The 20,967-nt window shown below is 39.9% G+C and overlaps 1 protein-coding gene across 2 annotated transcripts in view; it reads left to right on the plus strand.

Annotated features, from left to right (window-relative positions):
• The first annotated feature begins 1,100 nt into the window (after positions 1-1,100).
• The window catches only part of kcnd2 (potassium voltage-gated channel, Shal-related subfamily, member 2), a 128,533-nt gene continuing 108,666 nt past the window's right edge, over positions 1,101-20,967 (plus strand). For both annotated transcript variants that reach the window (XM_016558836.1, XM_016558837.1), the window contains exons 1-2: positions 1,101-1,565; positions 1,841-3,029. In XM_016558836.1, coding sequence (XP_016414322.1) covers positions 1,918-3,029 — 1,112 coding nt within the window. In that variant the 5' untranslated portion in view covers positions 1,101-1,565; positions 1,841-1,917. The remainder of the gene's footprint in view (positions 1,566-1,840; positions 3,030-20,967) is intronic.

The following is a 20,967-nucleotide window of genomic DNA, read 5'->3' on the forward strand; positions in this document are numbered from 1 at the left end:
CGCGATGCGGAAAACACAGACTGGTTCAAAGAATCCAGTCATAAAAACAGAATTCCTAGAATAGCCTAACGCGGACGGAATATGCCAGCCATTGGACGAATAAATCAAAAGTAGGTCAGTACACTTGAATCAAAACGCGATATGGACTAGTGTCTGAGAATATTAAGCCGCAAAAAGACAATATATGAATCCTGCACGTTCTGCGTCATATGACCCCTTTAAATCAGTTTTTGGTGAAGTCCATTTTGTCAGAAGCCGCGCCGACTGGGTATTATCTTAAAATATATATATATATAGTCATGGAGTTCAGAAATTTGAAGTTTATCTCAACAAGTAAATAGAATTAAATCTATTTGATTGTTATTTCTTATTTCAGCGATTACAGCTGTTTTAAATATGTATATTTGGAAACATTTGCATGTCAAATCGATGTTAGTGTGGATTAACCACATGTCGTTATATTCATTACAGGCGACGCAGTTCCTGACAGAATTGGCAATGCTATATATGTGTGTGTGTGTGTAACTGACATAAAGCACTTGCCTTGTGCAGCATTTCTCCTTTTCAGCCATCCTTATTTGTCATTGACCCATGTGTAGAGAGTTGCAACACAGATAATCGCATTTGGAGCTTGCTGATTGTGTTTGTCACAGCAAGAGACCTTCACATGACTCGAATGCATTCGCTCTTACAGGTCTGATCTTCCTTCACCTCTGAAAACTGTCTCCATCTAGCGGCTTCCACCCCTGCACATCTATCAGAGCTGAATGTGTGAATCGATAACCTGAGACGTGAAAATACCCGCAAAGCTTTTCCCTCAGTCTCTCAGCTCAGGGTTCAGCACTTCACTGAATTCCAGCCAAACTTTGATTAATAATAATTCAGATAATGCCACTGCATAACTTTATACAGTGCGCAATATAGGACGTTCGTTTCATTTAGCTACAACAGAACAAAATACTGCAAGTAAACATTTTACCGTAACACTTCTTATGCACCATTCACACAGGCTGTTACATTCATATGTGTTAACCGATGCCGGTAGCACGTGACACGCCTCCAATGCGCCATGAGCAGAAGCAACTTGGGCTCCACCGCAGACTCACAGATCTTCGTCGGTAGCGGATGAAGCAACTGCCAGCGAATCATTTGTTGCGGGTTCACTTTTTGCTTGGGTCGCATGCAGACCTTGCGAAACAGCTCTCGGGTCATTGGATTACAGTTAAAAGAAGCGGATAGGAAAGTGGCAATTTTTGATTTTCAAACACCGAACGCGCTCTCGCCAGGGTGGTCTTCTCTTCCTATGAAACGACCACTGTGGCAGGGTTCTCCAAGAGCGTCAGTGTCAAGCACAGAAGCTGTGGACCATAAAAAAGGATGCCCTTGGACAACGTGAATCCTCTACCTGACTTCTAAACTTGTTGCATTTGCTCTAGAAAACCTCCGAGTGCGCGTTTCGGATACCTATTTGTGCGTAACGGCGGAACAGCTATTCAAAGTGGACTATAACTGATGAGCTGTGTGTAAAAACCTGCACTTTTGCATCAGCATCCATTTATGAGGAGGTAAGTTGTTTCCCTTGCTCTTGAGCAATAGGTTACACTGTAAAATATAGATGCGGTTCATTCTTAGCCATTTGTGTTTGACCGAAAAGCCTTTTTTACGCATGCATACTACATACACCACCATTCATTTCTACGCTCACTGTAATTCCTCCTTGCCTTTCGAATGCTTTGATCTTGATAAATAACATGACTCATTGTGCAGTGTTCTCCTGCACGTGAGCAATAGCCTTCATTGAAGTTTGAACATCAAGTGATTGCGCTTTGTGTCTCTCCAGATGTCCTTTCTGCGCGCGGCGGATTTGTGAGCGCAAAACCTGCTTCAGTCGCACCGGGTCACGCACGTTGGGTCAGCATGGCAGCCGGAGTCGCCGCGTGGCTACCGTTCGCGCGCGCCGCGGCCATAGGATGGATGCCCGTGGCGAGCGCCCCTATGCCGCCGCCTCCACGGGACAAGAGGCGAGGTCAGGACGGTCTGATCATCTTGAATGTCAGCGGCACTAGGTTTCAAACTTGGCGGAATACTTTGGAGAGGTACCCCGACACCTTACTGGGAAGCACAGAGCGCGACTTCTTCTTCCACGAGGAGACCAACGAGTACTTTTTCGACCGCGACCCGGACATTTTTAGGCACATCCTCAACTTCTACCGAACCGGGAAGCTGCACTACCCTCGCCACGAGTGCATCTCCGCCTATGACGAGGAGCTGGCCTTCTTCGGCATCATTCCTGAGATAATAGGGGACTGCTGTTATGAGGAGTACAAAGATCGCAGGAGGGAGAACGTGGAGAGGATTCAAGACGATGAGGAGAACGACAACAACAAAGATATGGTTCTGCCGGATATGTCGTTCCGCGAGACCATGTGGCGCGCGTTTGAGAACCCGCACACCAGCACCATGGCGCTGGTGTTTTATTACGTCACGGGCTTTTTCATCGCCGTCTCCGTTATGGCCAACGTGGTGGAGACGGTCCCGTGCGGCAGCGGGCCAAACCGGGCGAAGGAGGTCTCGTGCGGAGAGCGCTACGTCCTCGCGTTCTTTTGTTTGGATACGGCCTGCGTCATGATCTTCACCGTCGAGTACCTGCTGCGTCTGATCGCCGCGCCCAGCAGGTACAAGTTCGTCAAAAGCGTCATGAGCATCATTGACGTGGTGGCCATCATGCCTTACTACATCGGCCTGGTCATGACGGACAACGAGGACGTGAGCGGGGCCTTCGTTACCCTCAGGGTCTTCAGGGTCTTTCGGATTTTCAAATTTTCGCGGCACTCCGCGGGACTGCGCATCCTGGGGTACACGCTCAAGAGCTGCGCGTCCGAGCTGGGCTTCCTGCTCTTCTCTCTCACCATGGCCATCATCATCTTCGCCACCGTCATGTTCTACGCAGAGAAGGGCTCCTCCGCCAGCAAGTTCACCAGCATTCCGGCGGCGTTCTGGTACACCATCGTCACCATGACAACGCTGGGGTGAGTCGATGTTGTTGTGCTGCGCAAACTTACTGAATGAGCTTGCGCGTATGATCTGCTGTCAGGACTGCTTCAAAGCAGCCCTTTTACACCAACGCGTCCCGAAAAGTTGAGAGCTGGCGGAGATAGAACACATCAAGGGCAGGGGGAGATCAATAAAAGTGATATAAATCAAAGAAATAGACCCTCTCATTGCTTGAAAAGACAAAACCTATCAAAGCTATTTCATTTAACTTTATTATCTGCAATATTTGGTTCAAATGCACTCACATCCTTATATGAAATAAAAACATATAAAAATTATTCATATAATAAAAAAAAAACTTGGAACTTGTGTATATTTTATATATTTTATGTTGCTGTTTTTGACATTTTTATAATATAAAATAATAATTTTATAGTTTATTTTATTAATAAAATATTTATAATAATTGCGGAAACTTTCAACAAAATGTTACACTCGAGTATACTAGTGAGTATAATGTTTAAAGCATTGGCTGTGTAGTTCATATATAATTTGGCTGACTGTGTGACCGTCAGTAACAATGCTTTTAAATATTTTTCTGAGAATTTGAGGATTATGATTTCAGAGTTATTTCTTTCTTATACCTCTGAATTTTAATCACAGAAGTGTGCTTCTGTCATATGACACCTCACCAGAGTCAGATTGAGCACAGACTCTTCCTTCCTTTGGAAGCCTTGCTTGTTTATAACTAACCATCTCAAAGCACCTTTGGCACAATGTTGTAATTTTCACACAGTCAGTGAACACACAGAAAGACATGGCTGATTCATGTGACGTTAAGCACTGAAGGCGATTACAATAATGCATTCCCTATTGATGTGTTATTCATTCATTAATCCCATCACTCGACACCTCAGCATGGCTTCTCCAAGCCTCCCACCTGTGCAGAGCGGGCGCTCTCCATGGTGCTGAATCTGCCTGCTGCATGTTGCAGTCGCCCCATGGCTGCACTCTGCTGCTCAGGAGACGACCGATTCTTTGCTGGCGGGCCGACACGGTCCTGAGTCACACTCGAGGGGATTAATCAAGCCCCATACTCCAGTACACATCCCGCTCTTTGATCGGCACGACTTTGAAGTGCATTACTCTGAGTGTGTCATAACTTGCTCTGTGAGTGTCAATCTGACGCCTGCGCCTGGCTGATATGATGCACATTTCCGAAGTAATTGTGTTTGGGAGACATTTGGTTTTGGAGTTTTTAGTTTTAAATTGGTTTTTTTTATACTGTAGTTCAACAATGTGTGGCTCACAGCATCTGTCTGCTTCTTTTTATATGTGACTTCAAGTCTGAATATGGTCTTTGACGTTCTGAATGTGCCTAATGTTGTCTTTGACACAAGAAATGTCATGAAGATGCCATGAACCTTTAATAAGAAAATGAAGTTGTCAGAGCTGTGGCACGATGGGTAGTGCATGTCCTTGTGATATATAAAGAGTTATGGCTCACAGAGTTCGAATCATTCCCATTCCCCTTCTACTTTCTTGTCAGGTCTGCATTGTCCTTTAAAGAAAATATGAGGTTTGGAGACAGCAGGAGCTAAAGGGGGAAAAAGATGCGGTGTGAGTGAGTGAGAGAAAGAGAGAGTTTCGTTTGAGAGCGTATCGGCACATCTTATTGTGTGCAATTTGTGTCCTGCCGTTTCTTGCCTGTCAAATCGGATGACATCAATGAGAAAATGAAATTACGGGCAAACGCTCAGCACCAGCTCGATGTTGGGAGCGCTGTGTGTGTGTCTGTATGTTAGGGAGAGATGATGACTTGTTGGAGCCAGCTGGTTATGAACTATGTCTTCCAAACAGACCCACAGCTGCAGGGCTTCAGTGATGCGGCCCATATACTCATCTCCTCTCTCTGCAGGCAGGCATGCTGTTCCTCATTTCAGATTTTATTGCATTGCCTCAGTGAGCCCATCAAGAGGAGCACGCAGGGGGGCAGTCGCTACAGCAGTGATCTGACCTGGTAAAGTCAAGTTCACCCTGTGACAAGCAATAGCCAGAACTTGGGATGTGAAATCGGGCCGAGTCTTGAGACCATTTCATGTTTGAGTGGCTACATTTTGATCTGAAAGGAAAGTTTCACATTGTAGATGTCACACAGTTTAACTTTAAGAGACAGTGGGGTTAGGAGGAACCTCGCTTCTTAGGTTTGAGATCTCATTGTCCTTTACTTGTCGAGTTCATCCATTATCCCCTTGTCATGTCTGAAATCTCATTTCCTTCCTATTTCTCCTTAAACACACACTTGAGTGAGTGGTCAGTCCAGGCATCGCTAAACGACTTTGCCTGCTCTGATTGAACAAGAGCCTGGCTCTCTAAATGTATGCATCACTTTTTAATGCCTCATTTCCCAGACTGGATGACAGGAATGGATCCGTGGCTCAGAGAGTACTGGGAGGGGTTTTCACGAGGTGGCTGTTTTAGAGTATGTGAACCTGGTGTTGGGTTTGGATTACTAGTAATGAAGCCTTTGTGATGTTCCTTCACCAAAGAGCAATCGAAGTTTGAGAACATTTCGCCTATCAGTAAGGTTTTGCGGAGATAAAAGCCAGCATTAAAGTGAGAGAAAGTTATGCTTGCTAGATTATACTCAACCCTCAGGCACCTTCAATCTGTCTGCATGAGAATAATCGGGAATTTTAATTATCCGTAAAGATAGCCTCTATTATGCAGAACTCTGTGTAAGATACCTGAATGCTTCAACCAGTTTTAGCTCCAAAAGTTATGGGTATACGCACCAGGGACTGCTGCTCATCTCGGTCTCATTTTGATCCGGATGAAGTGGCTTCTTTTATCTCTTGCTCTGCTTAAAGGATGCATAGAACTTTTCTGCCTGGTGGTGTAAGATATGCCAGTTATCTCCCAATTGGCATAATATCATGATGCTGAAAACAAAAATGGATGTTCTTTTAAACGTGGCTCAGACGTTCCAGAGCGATTTGTTCCACAATATGTCACAATGTTTCCCCAAGAATTTTAACTGAAGTACAGTCCTGACCATGGCATATCTTTAGATCAGGGTTGTTCAGTTTTGGAGGACCACTTTCCTGCAGAGTTTAGCTCCAATACACCTGCCTGAAAGTTTTTAGTGTTCCTAAATACTTTGATTTATCTGGTTCAGGTGTGTTTAATTGGAACTATAGGTAAACTCTGCTGGACTCCGGCCCTGTAAAACCCTGAACAAATCCATCCATTGACTCCCATTTGCTTGTAATCCAGCATCAACATTCAGCCCTCACGGAGTCCTGCTCTTCCCAAATGGGAATGTGTGGAGCGTGGAGGGAGGAGGCAAGGGACGGGATGTGACTTTGGTTCACAGCATGAATGGCCTCCGCTTCACTGGCCTCTATCGCCTCTTTAATGGACTCATTTTCTGGCATAGGCTGATTTTGCCCAGCTCAATTAAATCAGCAGCATTTTAATTGGCTTATGCACTGTCAAACGGGATCTATTAAGTGAGCAGCTGTCAGAGCTGAAGACATGCAGATATGAGCGGGAGGGAGAGAGAGAAAGGTGAAGAGGGGTAAATGCATCAGCTTTAAAGCACTTGGGTACAATGAGAATGTCTTGTAAATGAAATGCCCCCATGATCCTCTACAATACCCATCATTCTTTTCATTGAAATGCACTTCTCTCAGTTCATTCTCCAATCTCCAATCCTTTTTCGTCCTCTCACGCTGCTTCATCTTCTCCTGTGGGCTTATGAAGGCACATAAAGAGTCCTACCGAGAGGTTGTAAAGAGATTGATGGAGTACATAGACAGTCTATTAAACTCTCGGAAGTCACCCTGCATCAGGGTCAGTTAAGGGCAGAGGCTTCAACGCCCGCTGGCTACGTATCCCCTCCCCGGGATATGCCACACAGGAAAGGGATTTGCTGGATTAATCTTCGATATTCATTGTGGTCACCGTGGGTTAAGCAATAGGCTTAATTTCTTCTAAGAGAAGTTCACTAAGTTCACTAAGTTCATAGTGCATGACCGAAGAGGCTTTAGTGTGGTTTTCAACACTGCAATCAGGGCAAAAGGTTGTTTCCTTGAGAGGTCATGCCGACAGGGTTGTAGTAAGGTCAGGGCTTGGTACAACATGTGAAAGGGACTCATTATTGTGTCTGAAAGAGCATTGCGGTGTGGGGTTACCCTCATTAGAGCACCTTTACCAGGTATTGCAAAGCAAGAGCACTGTCCCGGAGAAATGCACTGATGCAGGTTTATTATTGATGATCCCGGGCCACTCAAGTGTGTCCACATAAGACACAACTGGCCCTATGCTGGGTTGATTAAAGGGACTGTTTACCATGAAATTCTGTCATAATTTACGCAAATCTGTGAAACCTCATGACTTTGAACAACCCCATTGAACCCCACTGACACTGTACTGTATGAACAAATAGAAGACATTTTTCAAAAGTCATATGGGTTTTTGAAGACAATAAGTTCTATTTTGGGGTTAACGTTACCTTTAAACCCTTTAGGCGGGAATTGCTGTTTGAGGTTGTGCATTTGTGCAATTTATGCCACAAAAAAAACCTCCTCTATTTTGTGGGCCCACAGTTTTCTGCGTAGGTCTGGTCTGGTTTATGATTGCCACATTCCACCAAGGTAATAAGTATTTCATATAATGGTTGTAGAGAAGAAAACAATGAGTGTTTTGATCCACAGATGTACATGACATGTTTCATGGCCCAAATAGGAGCATGAGAGAAAAGCTGTATCTGAAAGATTTACACAGTGGCACAGCCACAGGGAAATAAAGAGCCTAGAATGAGGTAATTAAAGGCTCTTTGTCATGTGGAATAACCCCTGTGGTGTTGCTGTAGAGGCGCTAACTCTATTCATCCATCCATTTCATACTCGCGCTATTACTCCACACCGAGAGGCTAATTGGACTAGCGTCTCTCTCCTTAACTCTCGTCCTATGTCTTCCTCTTTTCCTACCATCCTTTTTTTTCTTCACCCCTTCTTTATTCCACTTTTTTTAGTTGCTTCCTCTCTCTGTCTTCGTTCTGGATACATTTGCCCTCTCTGTGATGGTTCAAACACCATAAAAAATTTGTTGAAAGTGGAGCATGCACTCCTCAGACGGCTGCCTTTTAATCAGTTGAATGAAACGGACAGAGGGCTTTCTTCCTCCTCCTTTTCCAATTAAGTATGTGTTTTTTTCATTTGGGTTTTTTAATTACTTGGCCTGTCTAGGAAAAAAAGCCGTGGTAGCAGTAATGGTGCTGGCATTGGGAGGTTTAAGCACTTTAAATCTCTCACGCACACACATCTTGGCACACATCAAAACAGTGAAAATCAAAATACACCCTTGTTCAGTGGCTGCTCGAAATGACGGCAATTGTGAGAGTGAGTGAAATGTAAATCTTCAAAAGTATAGACTTTTCCCCCCTGATGATTAATGTTCTGTTGAATGGAATCCAGGATTGAGATGCTGGAATAAGGTCTATATTTAGACAAATTCCCATCCAGATAAAGGGGATTAGCGATCACTATAACTCACTGTCCATTCCTATATAACTTCACTGTCCATTCCTGATTCCCACATTTTTTTTTTTTGCTAGATGCTTTAGCCGACTGTATTTTGAACCCCTGGTAAAGGATTAAAAATTAGCTGTTCATTCAAAAACAAGGTTGTTTTTAACCTTGTTTGAGACTGTTCATATTTGACACTGTATACCTTTGGGACCACAATTTAGGTTTACCATACTTACTCTGCTTAATCTCTTGCTTTTGCTCAATCACGGCACAAATTGAATAAAGAATATATCTGGCTATATAAAATGACAACTTTTGATCAAAAGCTCACTTTCAGATCATTGTTCTGTCCCAGGCAATATACACACTGTTGCTGAATACACACACATACACACACACAGCCTTGATTCCCCACATTTGCTAGATCAACCTCATTTTATTAATCTGTCAATCAGAAGCACAAACACAGAATTCTTCCCTTTTCCACAGCTCACCTCCTCTCATTCCACGCGTCCATTATCTTTTCCAGGTCATGACTGATTTGATTTGTGTGCAATTAAGATTGTGGACTCTCGCTATTTCCGATTATTTTGCCCTGTGTGTGTGTGTGTGTTTCCTGTGCAGTGCTCTGGTCTGCACTGGTCTAATTGAATTAATGCATTCATCTGCGTAGCATTTGCTTTTTCTCGTTTCATTCTCGCCCACACTCATTCTCTCGTATTTTTACACCCCAAATCTGAGTAATTCTTTTAAAAAAATAATAAAAAAATTCACAAAGACACCTTGACAAGTCTTGAATGAATGTGATGATTCGATCCTCTGTATTGAAGGAGAGTGAGCGTGTGTTTAGGATGAAAATAATAATGAATTGGGTGAAATTCAAAAGGGAGCTGGAGTGTTTTGCTAAAGCCTGCTAATACCATACAAGAGGCTCATAAATAGCAGAAACAGAGTGAAGTAGGGAAGTGAATACAAATTTGGCCTTTCATATGGAGATCTCCTGTGGTAGACGGACGTGTCTTCATTACAGATCCTCTGAATGGTGTTTAAAGACAGCAGGAGAGATGGCCATCAGTCTGGAGTTGGCTTTTTGTCAGTGTGCATTGATTAAGCCTCACTAGGTACAGGAGAGATGACCTGCTAACGTTGATCTGAAAGCAGCCTTTAACAGCTCGCAACATGCTCGTAGCATGCAGAAAGACACAAAGACAAACTGAAAATCAATGAGCCTGCAGTATCCGCACCTGTGTGTGTGTTTCTGAGTTCACTCCCTTTACACTGTTTATTGTGACCCATTTTCATAAAATCTTCTCATGCAATCCAACAAATTTAATAACTTTGTAGGATGATAGATTGTAAATGATTAGATTTCTGCTTTTCCTGAAGATGATGTGAGAGGTGCTGTCTAATACTAAAACCACTGTGCAAGGATGTTAAAGAAGGTTGCTCAATAATAATTCAAGTAATTTTACCAACATTGTCACTGTTCCTACAGTAAAATACATTATTTATTTATTTACAATGCATTTGTATATTTTCCAGTTGATAGACGTATAATACAGTGTGTCAGAAGTTTGGAATAATTTAGATTTGTGTGTGTGTGTATGTGTGTGTCTTCGAAAGAAAACTCTTATGGCTACCAAGGCTGCATTTATTTGATCAAAAATACAGTAAAAACAGTAATACTGTGATTATTATTATTACAACTGAAAATAAATCTTTTCTATTTAAATATGCTTTAAAAAGGAATTTATTCCAGTGATGGAATTCTTTCGTGTGTTTTGATGGTTAACATGACACTATTTCCCTGTTTAGTACTGTAAAGCTGCTTTGACACAGTCTGCATTGTAAAAAGTCAAGTCAAGTCAAGTCTGCTTTATTGTCAATTCTTCCACATGTACAGCACATACACACAGAGAATTTAAATTGCGTTACTCTCAGACCCTTGGTGCATACAGATACACTAACAGTAGAACATAAATACAGATAGATACAGATTAAATATAAAATACAACTATACAAATATACAAATAAGCGTTCCGCGTCTTCAGGAGTCCGTAGACCTCTCCTGTTAGCCACGGCTTCTGGTTGGCCCGGACAGTGATGGTCTTTGTGACTGTTACATCATCAATACACTTGGTGATGTAGGCAGTGACAGTCTCTGAGTACTCCTGGAGGTCTGTGGTGTTATTGTATGTGGCAAAGCGCTATATAAATAATGGTGACTTGACAGTCAATGTAAAACATACTGATTAGTTTGTTTTTAACTCATTCTTGCTGATGCTTTTAAGACTATTTTTACAAGTGATTTTTGTGTCAAAACATCTCCAGTACAAAAAGTGCAGTAAGAGTTATTAATTTAATGTTGAGTTTGAGATACAGTCATAGAGATACTTGCCTTAAATGTTCAGGTTTTAAATGTTAATCTTTCATGCATATTTGCAGCCTATTATTAACTTGTGCCATTTAAAAACATGCATTGTCTTAACTGACCTTTGAATGCTGACTTGATCTTTTCTTGAATGTACAGCTGGATCAGGCTGAATGTTGCTTGTCTGTTTGGAGGATGTGTTTTTCGTTCATTGTGTTATGTTATCAGGCAGTTATGTTCTTCCGCTTTGCAGATGCTGTAGAGTCCATTCTGAACAGATCACTTGCATTTGATTTGTCCTGTCAGTGTGAATCTGAAGCAGGCCGGCAGGGAGGCCGTTTGTTGGTCTTTGTGATTTGGACTCAAATGGAGTGAATCGGTGGGAGGATGCCAGGTAACTGCTTCAAGTCAGGCAGAACACTAGGGGACACACTGATTTTATTGTTGGGATACAAACACTTGAATAGGCCATTACACAGCTTATGACACACCTGTCTCCCTTTTCCTTACCGTCGCATTATTTTCCCCATTTTTCTTCTGTTGTTCATTTTCTTTGCTTTAAGGCGCAATCAATTTTCCAGCTCAAATTGGAGTGCTCTCAGACTGAAAAGTCAGCAGTGCTAATGCATAAATCCCCAAATTTCCCAATTTAGACTTTCTTGTCTGCCTTAAAGCAATGTTCTGGGTCCAATTTGAGAATCTGCCATGTTAGAATCTGTAAAAACTGTATTTACATTAATGCCAGGCAAGTCTAATCAGGCATTCCTAGAGTTTAGATATTTGTATGTTTATTCTTTCATTAAAAGTGTGTTATTTGAGCTTTAACGTGTCTAAATTGTTCTTTTAACTGTGGCACAACTGTTCTAGGTAGATGAACATCTGATTTTGCCTTACTAATGTAGTTCCTGTGGGTGTTTTACAGTCTTATTTCTAGTATCCTTGCACATGTCATGGAAAGGTTGCCAGGTTTTTACATGATCTTGACAGAAATAAAGTGTCATGTTGTGGTTGTACTCTTAAAATAGTGTGTTTTCTAGCTTTTTACCTGTGCAGCCCCATAGACGCCCACTGTAAGTACATTACTGCAGAGTGATTTAGTTGGTTTTTACAAAATGAGGGATTGTTTTCGGTGGCAATAATTAACTAATTAACAGCGATAATGTACTTGTATTGAACCTGGATCATTCCTATTGAATAATCATAAAAAACATACTCAAAGAAGAATGTTTTGTATCCTTCCCTGTAGATAATTTTAGAAGTGGGAAAGCGCACACAGGAATACTTCTCAGGTGACTGGGTTCAGAGAAACATAAGCTCTATTGGCAAACTAACAGGTCTCGTTACTTTACAGCTCAGTGTCCTGTACTTTAAACACACCCTTCATCCTTTTTGACATGCAAACACACGTATGCATTATTTCCTCTGAAGCTGAACAAATACTTGCTGTAACCATTTTAATTTTAAGGTTTAAAGTTGTAGTATGGATTAATGCCAAAGAAAGTATCATTTTAAGATATTTATGGTCAAAGAAAGTGCAATCATTTGATATAATTACATTCCTGATGTTCAGTTTTGACAGAAATAGTTCCTCCCGATGTGAGATTGACCTTACTGTCCAATCACATGCTACCTTAGAATGATGCATCGGAACAGCCATTGAGAGATTTATTGAATTAATTATTCAACCAAGTGTGTCTCCAGAAATTCTGTTAGTGAAGCATTTGATACGTCAGGTATTATTTAAATTGTTTTAAAAGTGTGAAGGCTTCAGATTGCTTCTGGAATTGCTTATTTAAGTCCAATCTAGCAGGCAGTGTAATTTATTTAGCACCGGTACAATCTGTTGGACACTGTCACCTAAAAATCAAGCTAAAATTTAATCCCGTTTTTGTGTATATTGAGAAATTACTGAGTGAGTAGATGTTTGTAGCAGCCGTGGATATCTAGGTCATTGAATGTGACGCTCTCGTTAACTGTTTTGGGTGTCTTGTACTGTAATGTCGTCCTTCCAGTGTAGGTAAGCCAGTGAAGATGGACAGCTGAGGTCGATGAGGACAGAATGACGGTAATAGGAGAGCGACAGAGAGAGAGAGGGAGGAGGGTGGTGTTTAGAGTGTTACATATCACTGTGACACATCATTGGAAACACAGAATCTATTTACCATTGACTGTTCTCTCTCGGCTTCTGTCGTTCCCCCGACAGGCCGTAATCACTCCGCTTACACACACCTCTGATGCCAAATATACACACCTGCACTTACAGGAAATGTGCAGTAATGAACTGCCAGTCGAAAAGAGAGGGTGCGTGGTTGGCCTGGCGGCAGAGGTGGTCAATCCGCATTGAAACCTTGAATTACAGGATGTGTTTCCATTGGGCAACTCTTTCTAAAGATGTGAAGACAGGTTGTGCTCTTTAATCCGAGAAACGGCGAGCGAAAACGAAAAGTGCGGACTGCCGTCGCGGCCTCATGTTTTAAACATCGCTGCCATTCTCCTCACCCTCTGACATTCAGCAAACTCTCCGTCTGTCCGGCCTTGATAGTGTCTCCCGCCAGGACGATCGCTCCTGTAAGCTAATTATCATACGCACACATGCACGAATCAACCTCAGGATTTTTTTTTTTTTGCAAACATTCACCCACACTCTGCTCTGTTTTAACGGAACAGCACTTTTTCACAAGAATAAATCAGCAAACTTTTAGAGTGCCATTCACGAGAGTGCAGTAATTAAACTATGCGTGTGCAAGTATGTAGTAAACATCAGCATACTCCACTGCGTAATTAGAAACTTTGATGCTATCACCGAGAAAATCTCTGTTTTGGTTTTTACGCTTCATTCCCAGATGCATCAGTCTTGATAATAAACGACATGCTGGATTGGGAAGCAATGTGTGCGCGCATCGCTTGAATTGAATCTGCTTTTTATTTGCCGGCTAATGCATTATGCTCGCTCGCTGCCCTCAGCGCTCACAATGTAGGGAACTAAATAGTGATGGTTGAGTTTTGTGCTGGTCTCTATGGTGTCTATCAAATGGATAGAGAGAGAGAGAGAGAGAGTCACTGCTGTGGTCTGAGGGAACAGTACTTGTCTTTGATGCTCTTATTGGGAGCTCATCCAACCACTGGGGAAAAGCAATCTGTCTATTTCATATTTGACCTAACAATCTATATTTTCAACATTATGCTCTCATTAACAGTGCTTAACCCATTAAAGATTTTGGGCTCCCAGGGACGAAGCAACAATTATAACTGTATATATTTGTTTATTTTTCATTTAAAGAGAATAATCCTTAAAAATTTGAGTTTAAAAAAAATTAAACCATTTTTTAAAATTGTGTATTTATTTATTTAATAATAATAATACTCTTTAGTGTTATTATTATATTCAATTCAAATAATAATAATAATAATAATAATAAATTAGAAATTGTAAGTTGCTTTGGATAAAAGCGTCTGCAAAAGGACTAAATGTAAATGTTATTTTAAATGTTACTACAAGTTTTAACTGACAAAATTTGCCCTGTTTTGCCCCTCTTTACATCTTTTGGAGCTCATATTGTCAGTCTTATATGCTTATTTACAGTTAGCAAGAAATGCGATTCATGTGTAATAAAGGTTTTGACTGGGTTCCACACTCTTATGCCTGGTCTGTTCTGATTGGCTGGTAGTGGATGGTTGTAGCTTCCTACTGGTTGAGGGAGAGATCATAACTGCTGCGATTGGCTCAGGGTTTGTGCCATAGTGTGAATACTGATATGTGTGTGTGTGTGTGTAGATATCTGTACTTCTGTGCCTTATCCCACACAGCGCCTTTGTAACGACTCAGCCAAAACTGGCTCAAAACAATTTAGCTGAATCCTCGATACGCCTTTTAGATACAAGAAATGAAATAATAGCAAGTCTGCCAGGGATCATTGATCCACAGCCGGCTGTGAATATCAATGAAATACCATTACACAAAGATAAATACATTTTCAGAGTGTTGCTGTGCACCCCTCACACACATAAACGCACTCCAGCTTTTAGATCAAAAACCAGCAGACTGAAACGCAGGGTGACATGAAAGCGACCGTGAGAAACAGGAGGAATCTAAGAGCTGCAGTCCCTAGAAATCAGCAGAAAAAATAAAATGTGCTTTGGATGACAAGCAGAATCAAGTTTCTGTGTGAACCTACAGATGAAAACCATAGCTGTAATTTTAATTAGAAGAATTGGCTTTTCCCAGAATTGGCTGCCCAATATTGGCGTTGTGTCTTTGAGAACAATTTTGGTTCCTGTTTATTTAAATATGCTGGATCTATTTCAAATAGAGCCCAACTGTTGGGTTCCGGAAGTAAAAATCCCATTTATTTTGCCCATAGAGAAACACATTTTAATGATACTGTGGAAACCTTTCAAGAAAAAGCTACTGTGTGCTCTGAGGTTCTTAATCGGTTGTATATGCTTCTGTTGAAGCCATCTGCCAGCAATATTTCAACTTCATTTTTTACAGAATTGTGTTTAGAATAGCCAAATTTCAGTGAAGAACTATCCACCGATAAGAAATCTGTGGCAAATAAAAACTCTGCAGTTGCCATTATATCCCTTGAAGCATTGCAAATGACATTAATAACCACCCTACACTCTTAAAATGCATTTGTATCTAAATATTTTGCTTATGTATTACTTTTATAAAATGTTATGCTTATATATTACTAAAAAGTGTAAAATATTAAATCTTTATACTTACAATTGATGACTATAAATCAGGTTTTATATTGGTTTTATAATAGCTATAAATTGATTTATAATGGTTTATAATTGGTTATATAATGTTTTTTATTGTTGTTAATATTACTGGTGGGCTGTGCAACTTGATATATATAAATATAACTTTTTCCTCCTTTTTTACGTTTTTCTCCTAAACAAGCATTTTTAAGTGGAATATTTAACTTATTTCAAGGATTTTTAGATATTTCATATGGAAAATTAGACCAAATAAAACAAGAGCAGAATTACTTGCATTTTATATAAATTATAGAAGAATATAATGTATCATATCGTAAACAGGACGATCGATTTTCAAAGCATAATTTTATTTTTCAAAGCATTTTCTGTTTTCTCATGCAAATAATAATAAAAATGTGATAAACAATACAAACATGCATAGTTAAGAGAGCAAAATAAATTAGCGTATCAAGTTTATCATAAAAGGTTCTTATTGAAAACAATTTAAGAATAGGAATTATTCATACCCGGTCCCTCTTGTATCTATCTCAGTATTCCCTAATTGGCCGTGTTCGTGATTACCTAATTTACTAATTAGCTGAGCGTGTTTAACATCTGCACTCTGAGGGAGTTGATACAAGGGATATAAAAGTTTCAGATTTCTCTCTATTTGCAGTCACCTGTAGCAGACCAACTTCAGAGGCCTGAAATAAAGTGAAAAGTTTAAATTGGCCTTCGTCTAACTAGATAACAGTATGACGATTGTAAGTGTGTGCAAAATGGTGGCAGAGGTGTCAAAAGAAGTGAGAAAAAATGAAGTCATGGGCGTGTGTGTCATCGGGAGAGGTTGATGTAATGGTTTTATAATGGATTTAGAGCGGTCGCGGTGATCAGCACCGGATGACTTATTTAAATGTCGTGCACTCTTCTCATCCTTTTCTGGAGATGAGGCATAGAAAAGGATGAGCAGAGAGCATGAATGGATATTTCAACACTGTCACTCTTCACTCGCTGTTCCTCCTGGAAAGCTTAGACTGGATTTACGGTTCTCTGAGAGAGCTAAATCTTCATTCGAGTCTAATTTCAAGTTGTTACTGTTACATGACAGAGAGGGCCAAGGCAAATATCACCTGAAATGAAAGGAAGGGAAAAAGAGCAGAAAGGAGTGATAGAGAGGCAGAGACTGGCAGAAGGTATAATTTGTGGTTGGCTGTGTGTTTCTAGACACTCTGAAAAATATAGATGCCAGAAAGGGTTTTAAAGTCTGATAGAATAAGAAAACTTTCTTAGTTCTGTAAAACTAAGAATGCTACTGTAAAAATAATTGACCTACTTAAAATGTAAAACTTAAAGCTGCAGTCCGTAAGTTTTGCCTCTTTGTCGCCATCTCTGTTTGAAAACCTGCAATTGCAGCTGTGCGCAGAATTATCTTCCTTGCGTGGGTTGTGAGCCGGCACGGCTCCAGCACGGATGAATCTAATGTTTTGAGGAGTTTGTGTGACAGTCAGTCACCGCACCGGTGTGGATATTTACTGTACTTCGCAATCACAGATTCTAGCCTACGTCTTGGAATATATGACCCAAATAAGAATTTTCACTGGATATTGTCATCTGAACAAGTAAGTAACGAGTCTGCCACGTTTGTTCTGACCAACTGAGGAAAAAAGCATTACCATAAATCACGCTACCAATGGTGATTTAATCTAAAGATCGGTTAGCTCATATCACATCAAACCATGCAAATTATTATTATTGTTATACTTTATTCTCAAATTATTAATGTTAACAACATCAGCATTGCGTGACTATGAGTATAGTGTGTATTAGCATGTAGATTTCAATTTCTGGACAGTCTAATCTCTAATTGTCATACCATTCAAATTTCATATTAAGAAATTATTTTAACCCAAAAAGCAAATTATGCTCCCTTCGAACTGGTTGTCTTTAAAATACAAATCGTGTTTAATCTCAGGCTAATCAGAAGCACATTTAAAACTGGAATATAATTTAATTTCATTCACGTGTTTCATAAACACATAATCCTTTCTGGATTACAATCCGCCATCAAATTGATACATTTAATTATTCCAGCTGCTGTGAGAAAAGGCTATAAACGATCAGCCACCTGCAGGATCCTCACATGCGATAGCCTAGTAGCCACAACTTCTTTATGTTTACAGAAGTGAGGTAATGACGCAGCGGCATACTCGAATTTCCAGCGAACCTACCCGTACCACTAACATTAGAAAACATTATTATAAGCTAACCGTTGAGAATCGGGCTAAAGTATGGCGATAGTTAAGGCGATAGTTTTGAACACTGGCTGGTTATGTACTTGCTCAAATATTGATTTCGGATCATTTTTAACCATAAAAAGTTACGGACTGCAGCTTTAAGTTCAGTTGCTGCTTTACTTTTTTAATTAGAATCAAATTGGTCATATCAACTTATTTCTAGTTCATTTAAATTGCATTACATTGTCTTAAAATGTAGTTTAATCTCATATAAATTAAAATATCAAAATAGTTTTGATGAGTTGCCTTGAATTATCCATCATATATTTTAGTGTACTGCAAAGCAGGACTTTAGTTCCCATAATGCTTGAGAAAAAACTGGGTATATGAGGAAGCCTGATTTTGAAAGTGCGATTTCTAGACCTGGGAAAGTCATGTACGTTTATAAAATGGTAAAAGTCCATGATTTTTTTTTTTTAGAATTAATATACAATAATATTTTAGTTATGCCAATTCCCTTACAGAAAAACCACAACACTTTCATATGGTACAATCACATGTTAAAATGGTTTTGGAACATTTTCATATGTACAATAAATGACTTTATAGCTACGTCAAGCTCTAAAATACTTTATCAAGTAGAAATTGTGAGTACAAATATTTTTTAAATGTCTTATCCTTACTTCCAGTAAATGAGCTGGATAAGGATTAAAACCGCTGGAAAAGTAATGGGATATTTGAATGTTATTGGGGACTGTGGAGTCAAAAGGTTGACAAATTTTTTTAGTTTTAATAATGCCATAAACAAACTTTTTTTAGTTATGATATTATTGTTCAACCATTTTAGAGTCTATGATTTACAGCAAGCCTTTATAGTACCCAAGATGTCATAGCAGACCTGTTTGGATCCCAAGATTCCAAAACTACAAAGTGAGAACATTTTCCATTACCCATGATGCCACAGGAGAAACTTTGTTCTCATGATTCTGTATTTAAAACTTGAGAACCTTTTCAGTTCATAAAAGGCTAAATCCTTTTGTTTTTCAGTTCCCATGATGCCATGGGAGAATATCGCTCCATAGTTCTTTAGATAACAATATATACACTGTTGCGTTAAGGAACCTAGGGAGGCTTTATCTTTCCTTTGTTAATAGATGATACCAAAAACCAGTATTTAATCTGAAAAACATAATGTAGCATCAAATTTAATTTAATTTTTTTTTTTATTCCCCTAAGAACCATCTAGCCAATGGAAGAATTGCTCTTGTTTTGAAGGCGGTTGGTTCAACACAGTACCACTTCTTTATATTAATAATCCTAATGACTTGACGCCTGCAGTGCCGCCGCCTGGTCTTTCATGAGCGTGTACGTGCATGTTTGTCCCTGCTGTTCCACTGTTTGGAGTTTTATGAGGTGAAAATAAGGGAAGTGAAATATGTAATACAGCCAGCCATCTCTGTAAATCATATGACTGAGATGGAAATGAGGAGAGAAGAGAAAAAGAGAGAGAGAGTCTTTTGAGACAGGTAGATGATGACACTACTCTTGATCAGTATTTATGATCACGGTCACAGCGTAGCGATCACAGATATAGACCCGCTCGATAAAAACACACACACACACACACACACACACATCCACACACACCCTCACACGGCTACAAACACAATGCACGTGGCTACAGATACATCATGGCAAATCTACTCTAAGAAACATCTGCAAACGTGGACACACACACACACACACACAGAGAGAGTGAATGATTGCAGCAGTTGTTCTGTTCCACCCTGTAACCAATAAATAAGATCTCCAGGCTCAGAGCAGCCAGAAGTGATGATACAAGTAAGCGTGCGTCGCCCATCCATAAAGTCCTCAAAAGTCAAAATCCAGACTGTACCCCAAACCCATGTCCCAGCGCAGGTGCGCTCCCACTGCGGACAAACACACCCTCCCTGAGCTTGGGCCGTGGCAGGCCCTTAATCTCTCTGTCAAAGCTTAAACATTAAAGAGGACTTTATGGACTGTGTGGAGCAGATGTGAAGCAGACTCCTCTCCAGCCACCTTCAGTCTTCAGTTCTTTCACAGAAGTCCTGTGATGCTGTTTTGTATCATTTTTAAAAACTGTAAATTAACATCAAAACAGCAGAATTAAAAATTGTCAATTTATAAAATATTGACTAATGTCTTGGAAGTATGACCACACACACACACACGCTGCTCCACGCCAAAGTGCTGACAACAAGTAAACAGCCCGTTGCTGTATGCAAAGATGTGAGTAATGAGTTCTAAAGGACAGGAGGAGCGGAGCGGAAATGGGCCAGCCCATCGTTTGATGACTTTTAATAATGTGGCACAGGAAGTGATGAATACATCGGTGGGCACCATTTGGCATGACTCAGCGCTTTTTTTCTGACGCAGGTCCTTAAGACAGCCAGATTAATGTATCTCACTGAAATTAGATTAAAGATTTATAGCCCTCGTTTCTCTCCGGAACCAGACACGACGTCTTCTGAAATGTACACATGCAGATAAACGACAGATGCGTCATGGGTATTAATCTTTATCTGGAATGCTGCTCCAGATACATCAGTGTTTTGTTCTGAAATGTTGCATTTTTGAACAGTCAAAACAATATGAAGTGTGGAAAGCTCCTTTACAGGCTCTATTAGTCACTAACAGCAGGGAAAATTGGCTTTGGTTGTTCTCGAAAGCGTGGCGTGTCAGATTCGAGCATGTTGAAACAGACGTACATTTATTTTTCGGATACAAATGGGGGAAAAGTCTTTTTATACATATTTTCTTTTATAATTTGTTATGCCTTCAGCAAAAATAGAAATATAATTTGTTTTCACCTTTTTGCACATTTAAAAAAATATATATATTTTTTTTACATATTATGGTTTTGGCATAGTAAAATTGACACTATATTTTTTATTTAGCATAAAATGAAAAAAATAACTTTTTTTTTTTTGCATTTATTTATATATTTTTTTTTAATAAAAATGTAACCATAAAAATGTACATAAATTAATTTGTAAATAAATATCCATGTTATGAATTTGGCTTAAAAATGGGAAAAATGTATTTTTTCAAACATATTTCCTGTTTTATAACTCGTTTAGGCATT

The sequence above is a fragment of the Sinocyclocheilus rhinocerous genome, unplaced genomic scaffold (assembly GCF_001515625.1).
Source record: "Sinocyclocheilus rhinocerous isolate Xijiao unplaced genomic scaffold, SAMN03320098_v1.1 scaffold2032, whole genome shotgun sequence".
NCBI classification, from domain to species: Eukaryota; Metazoa; Chordata; class Actinopteri; order Cypriniformes; family Cyprinidae; genus Sinocyclocheilus; species Sinocyclocheilus rhinocerous.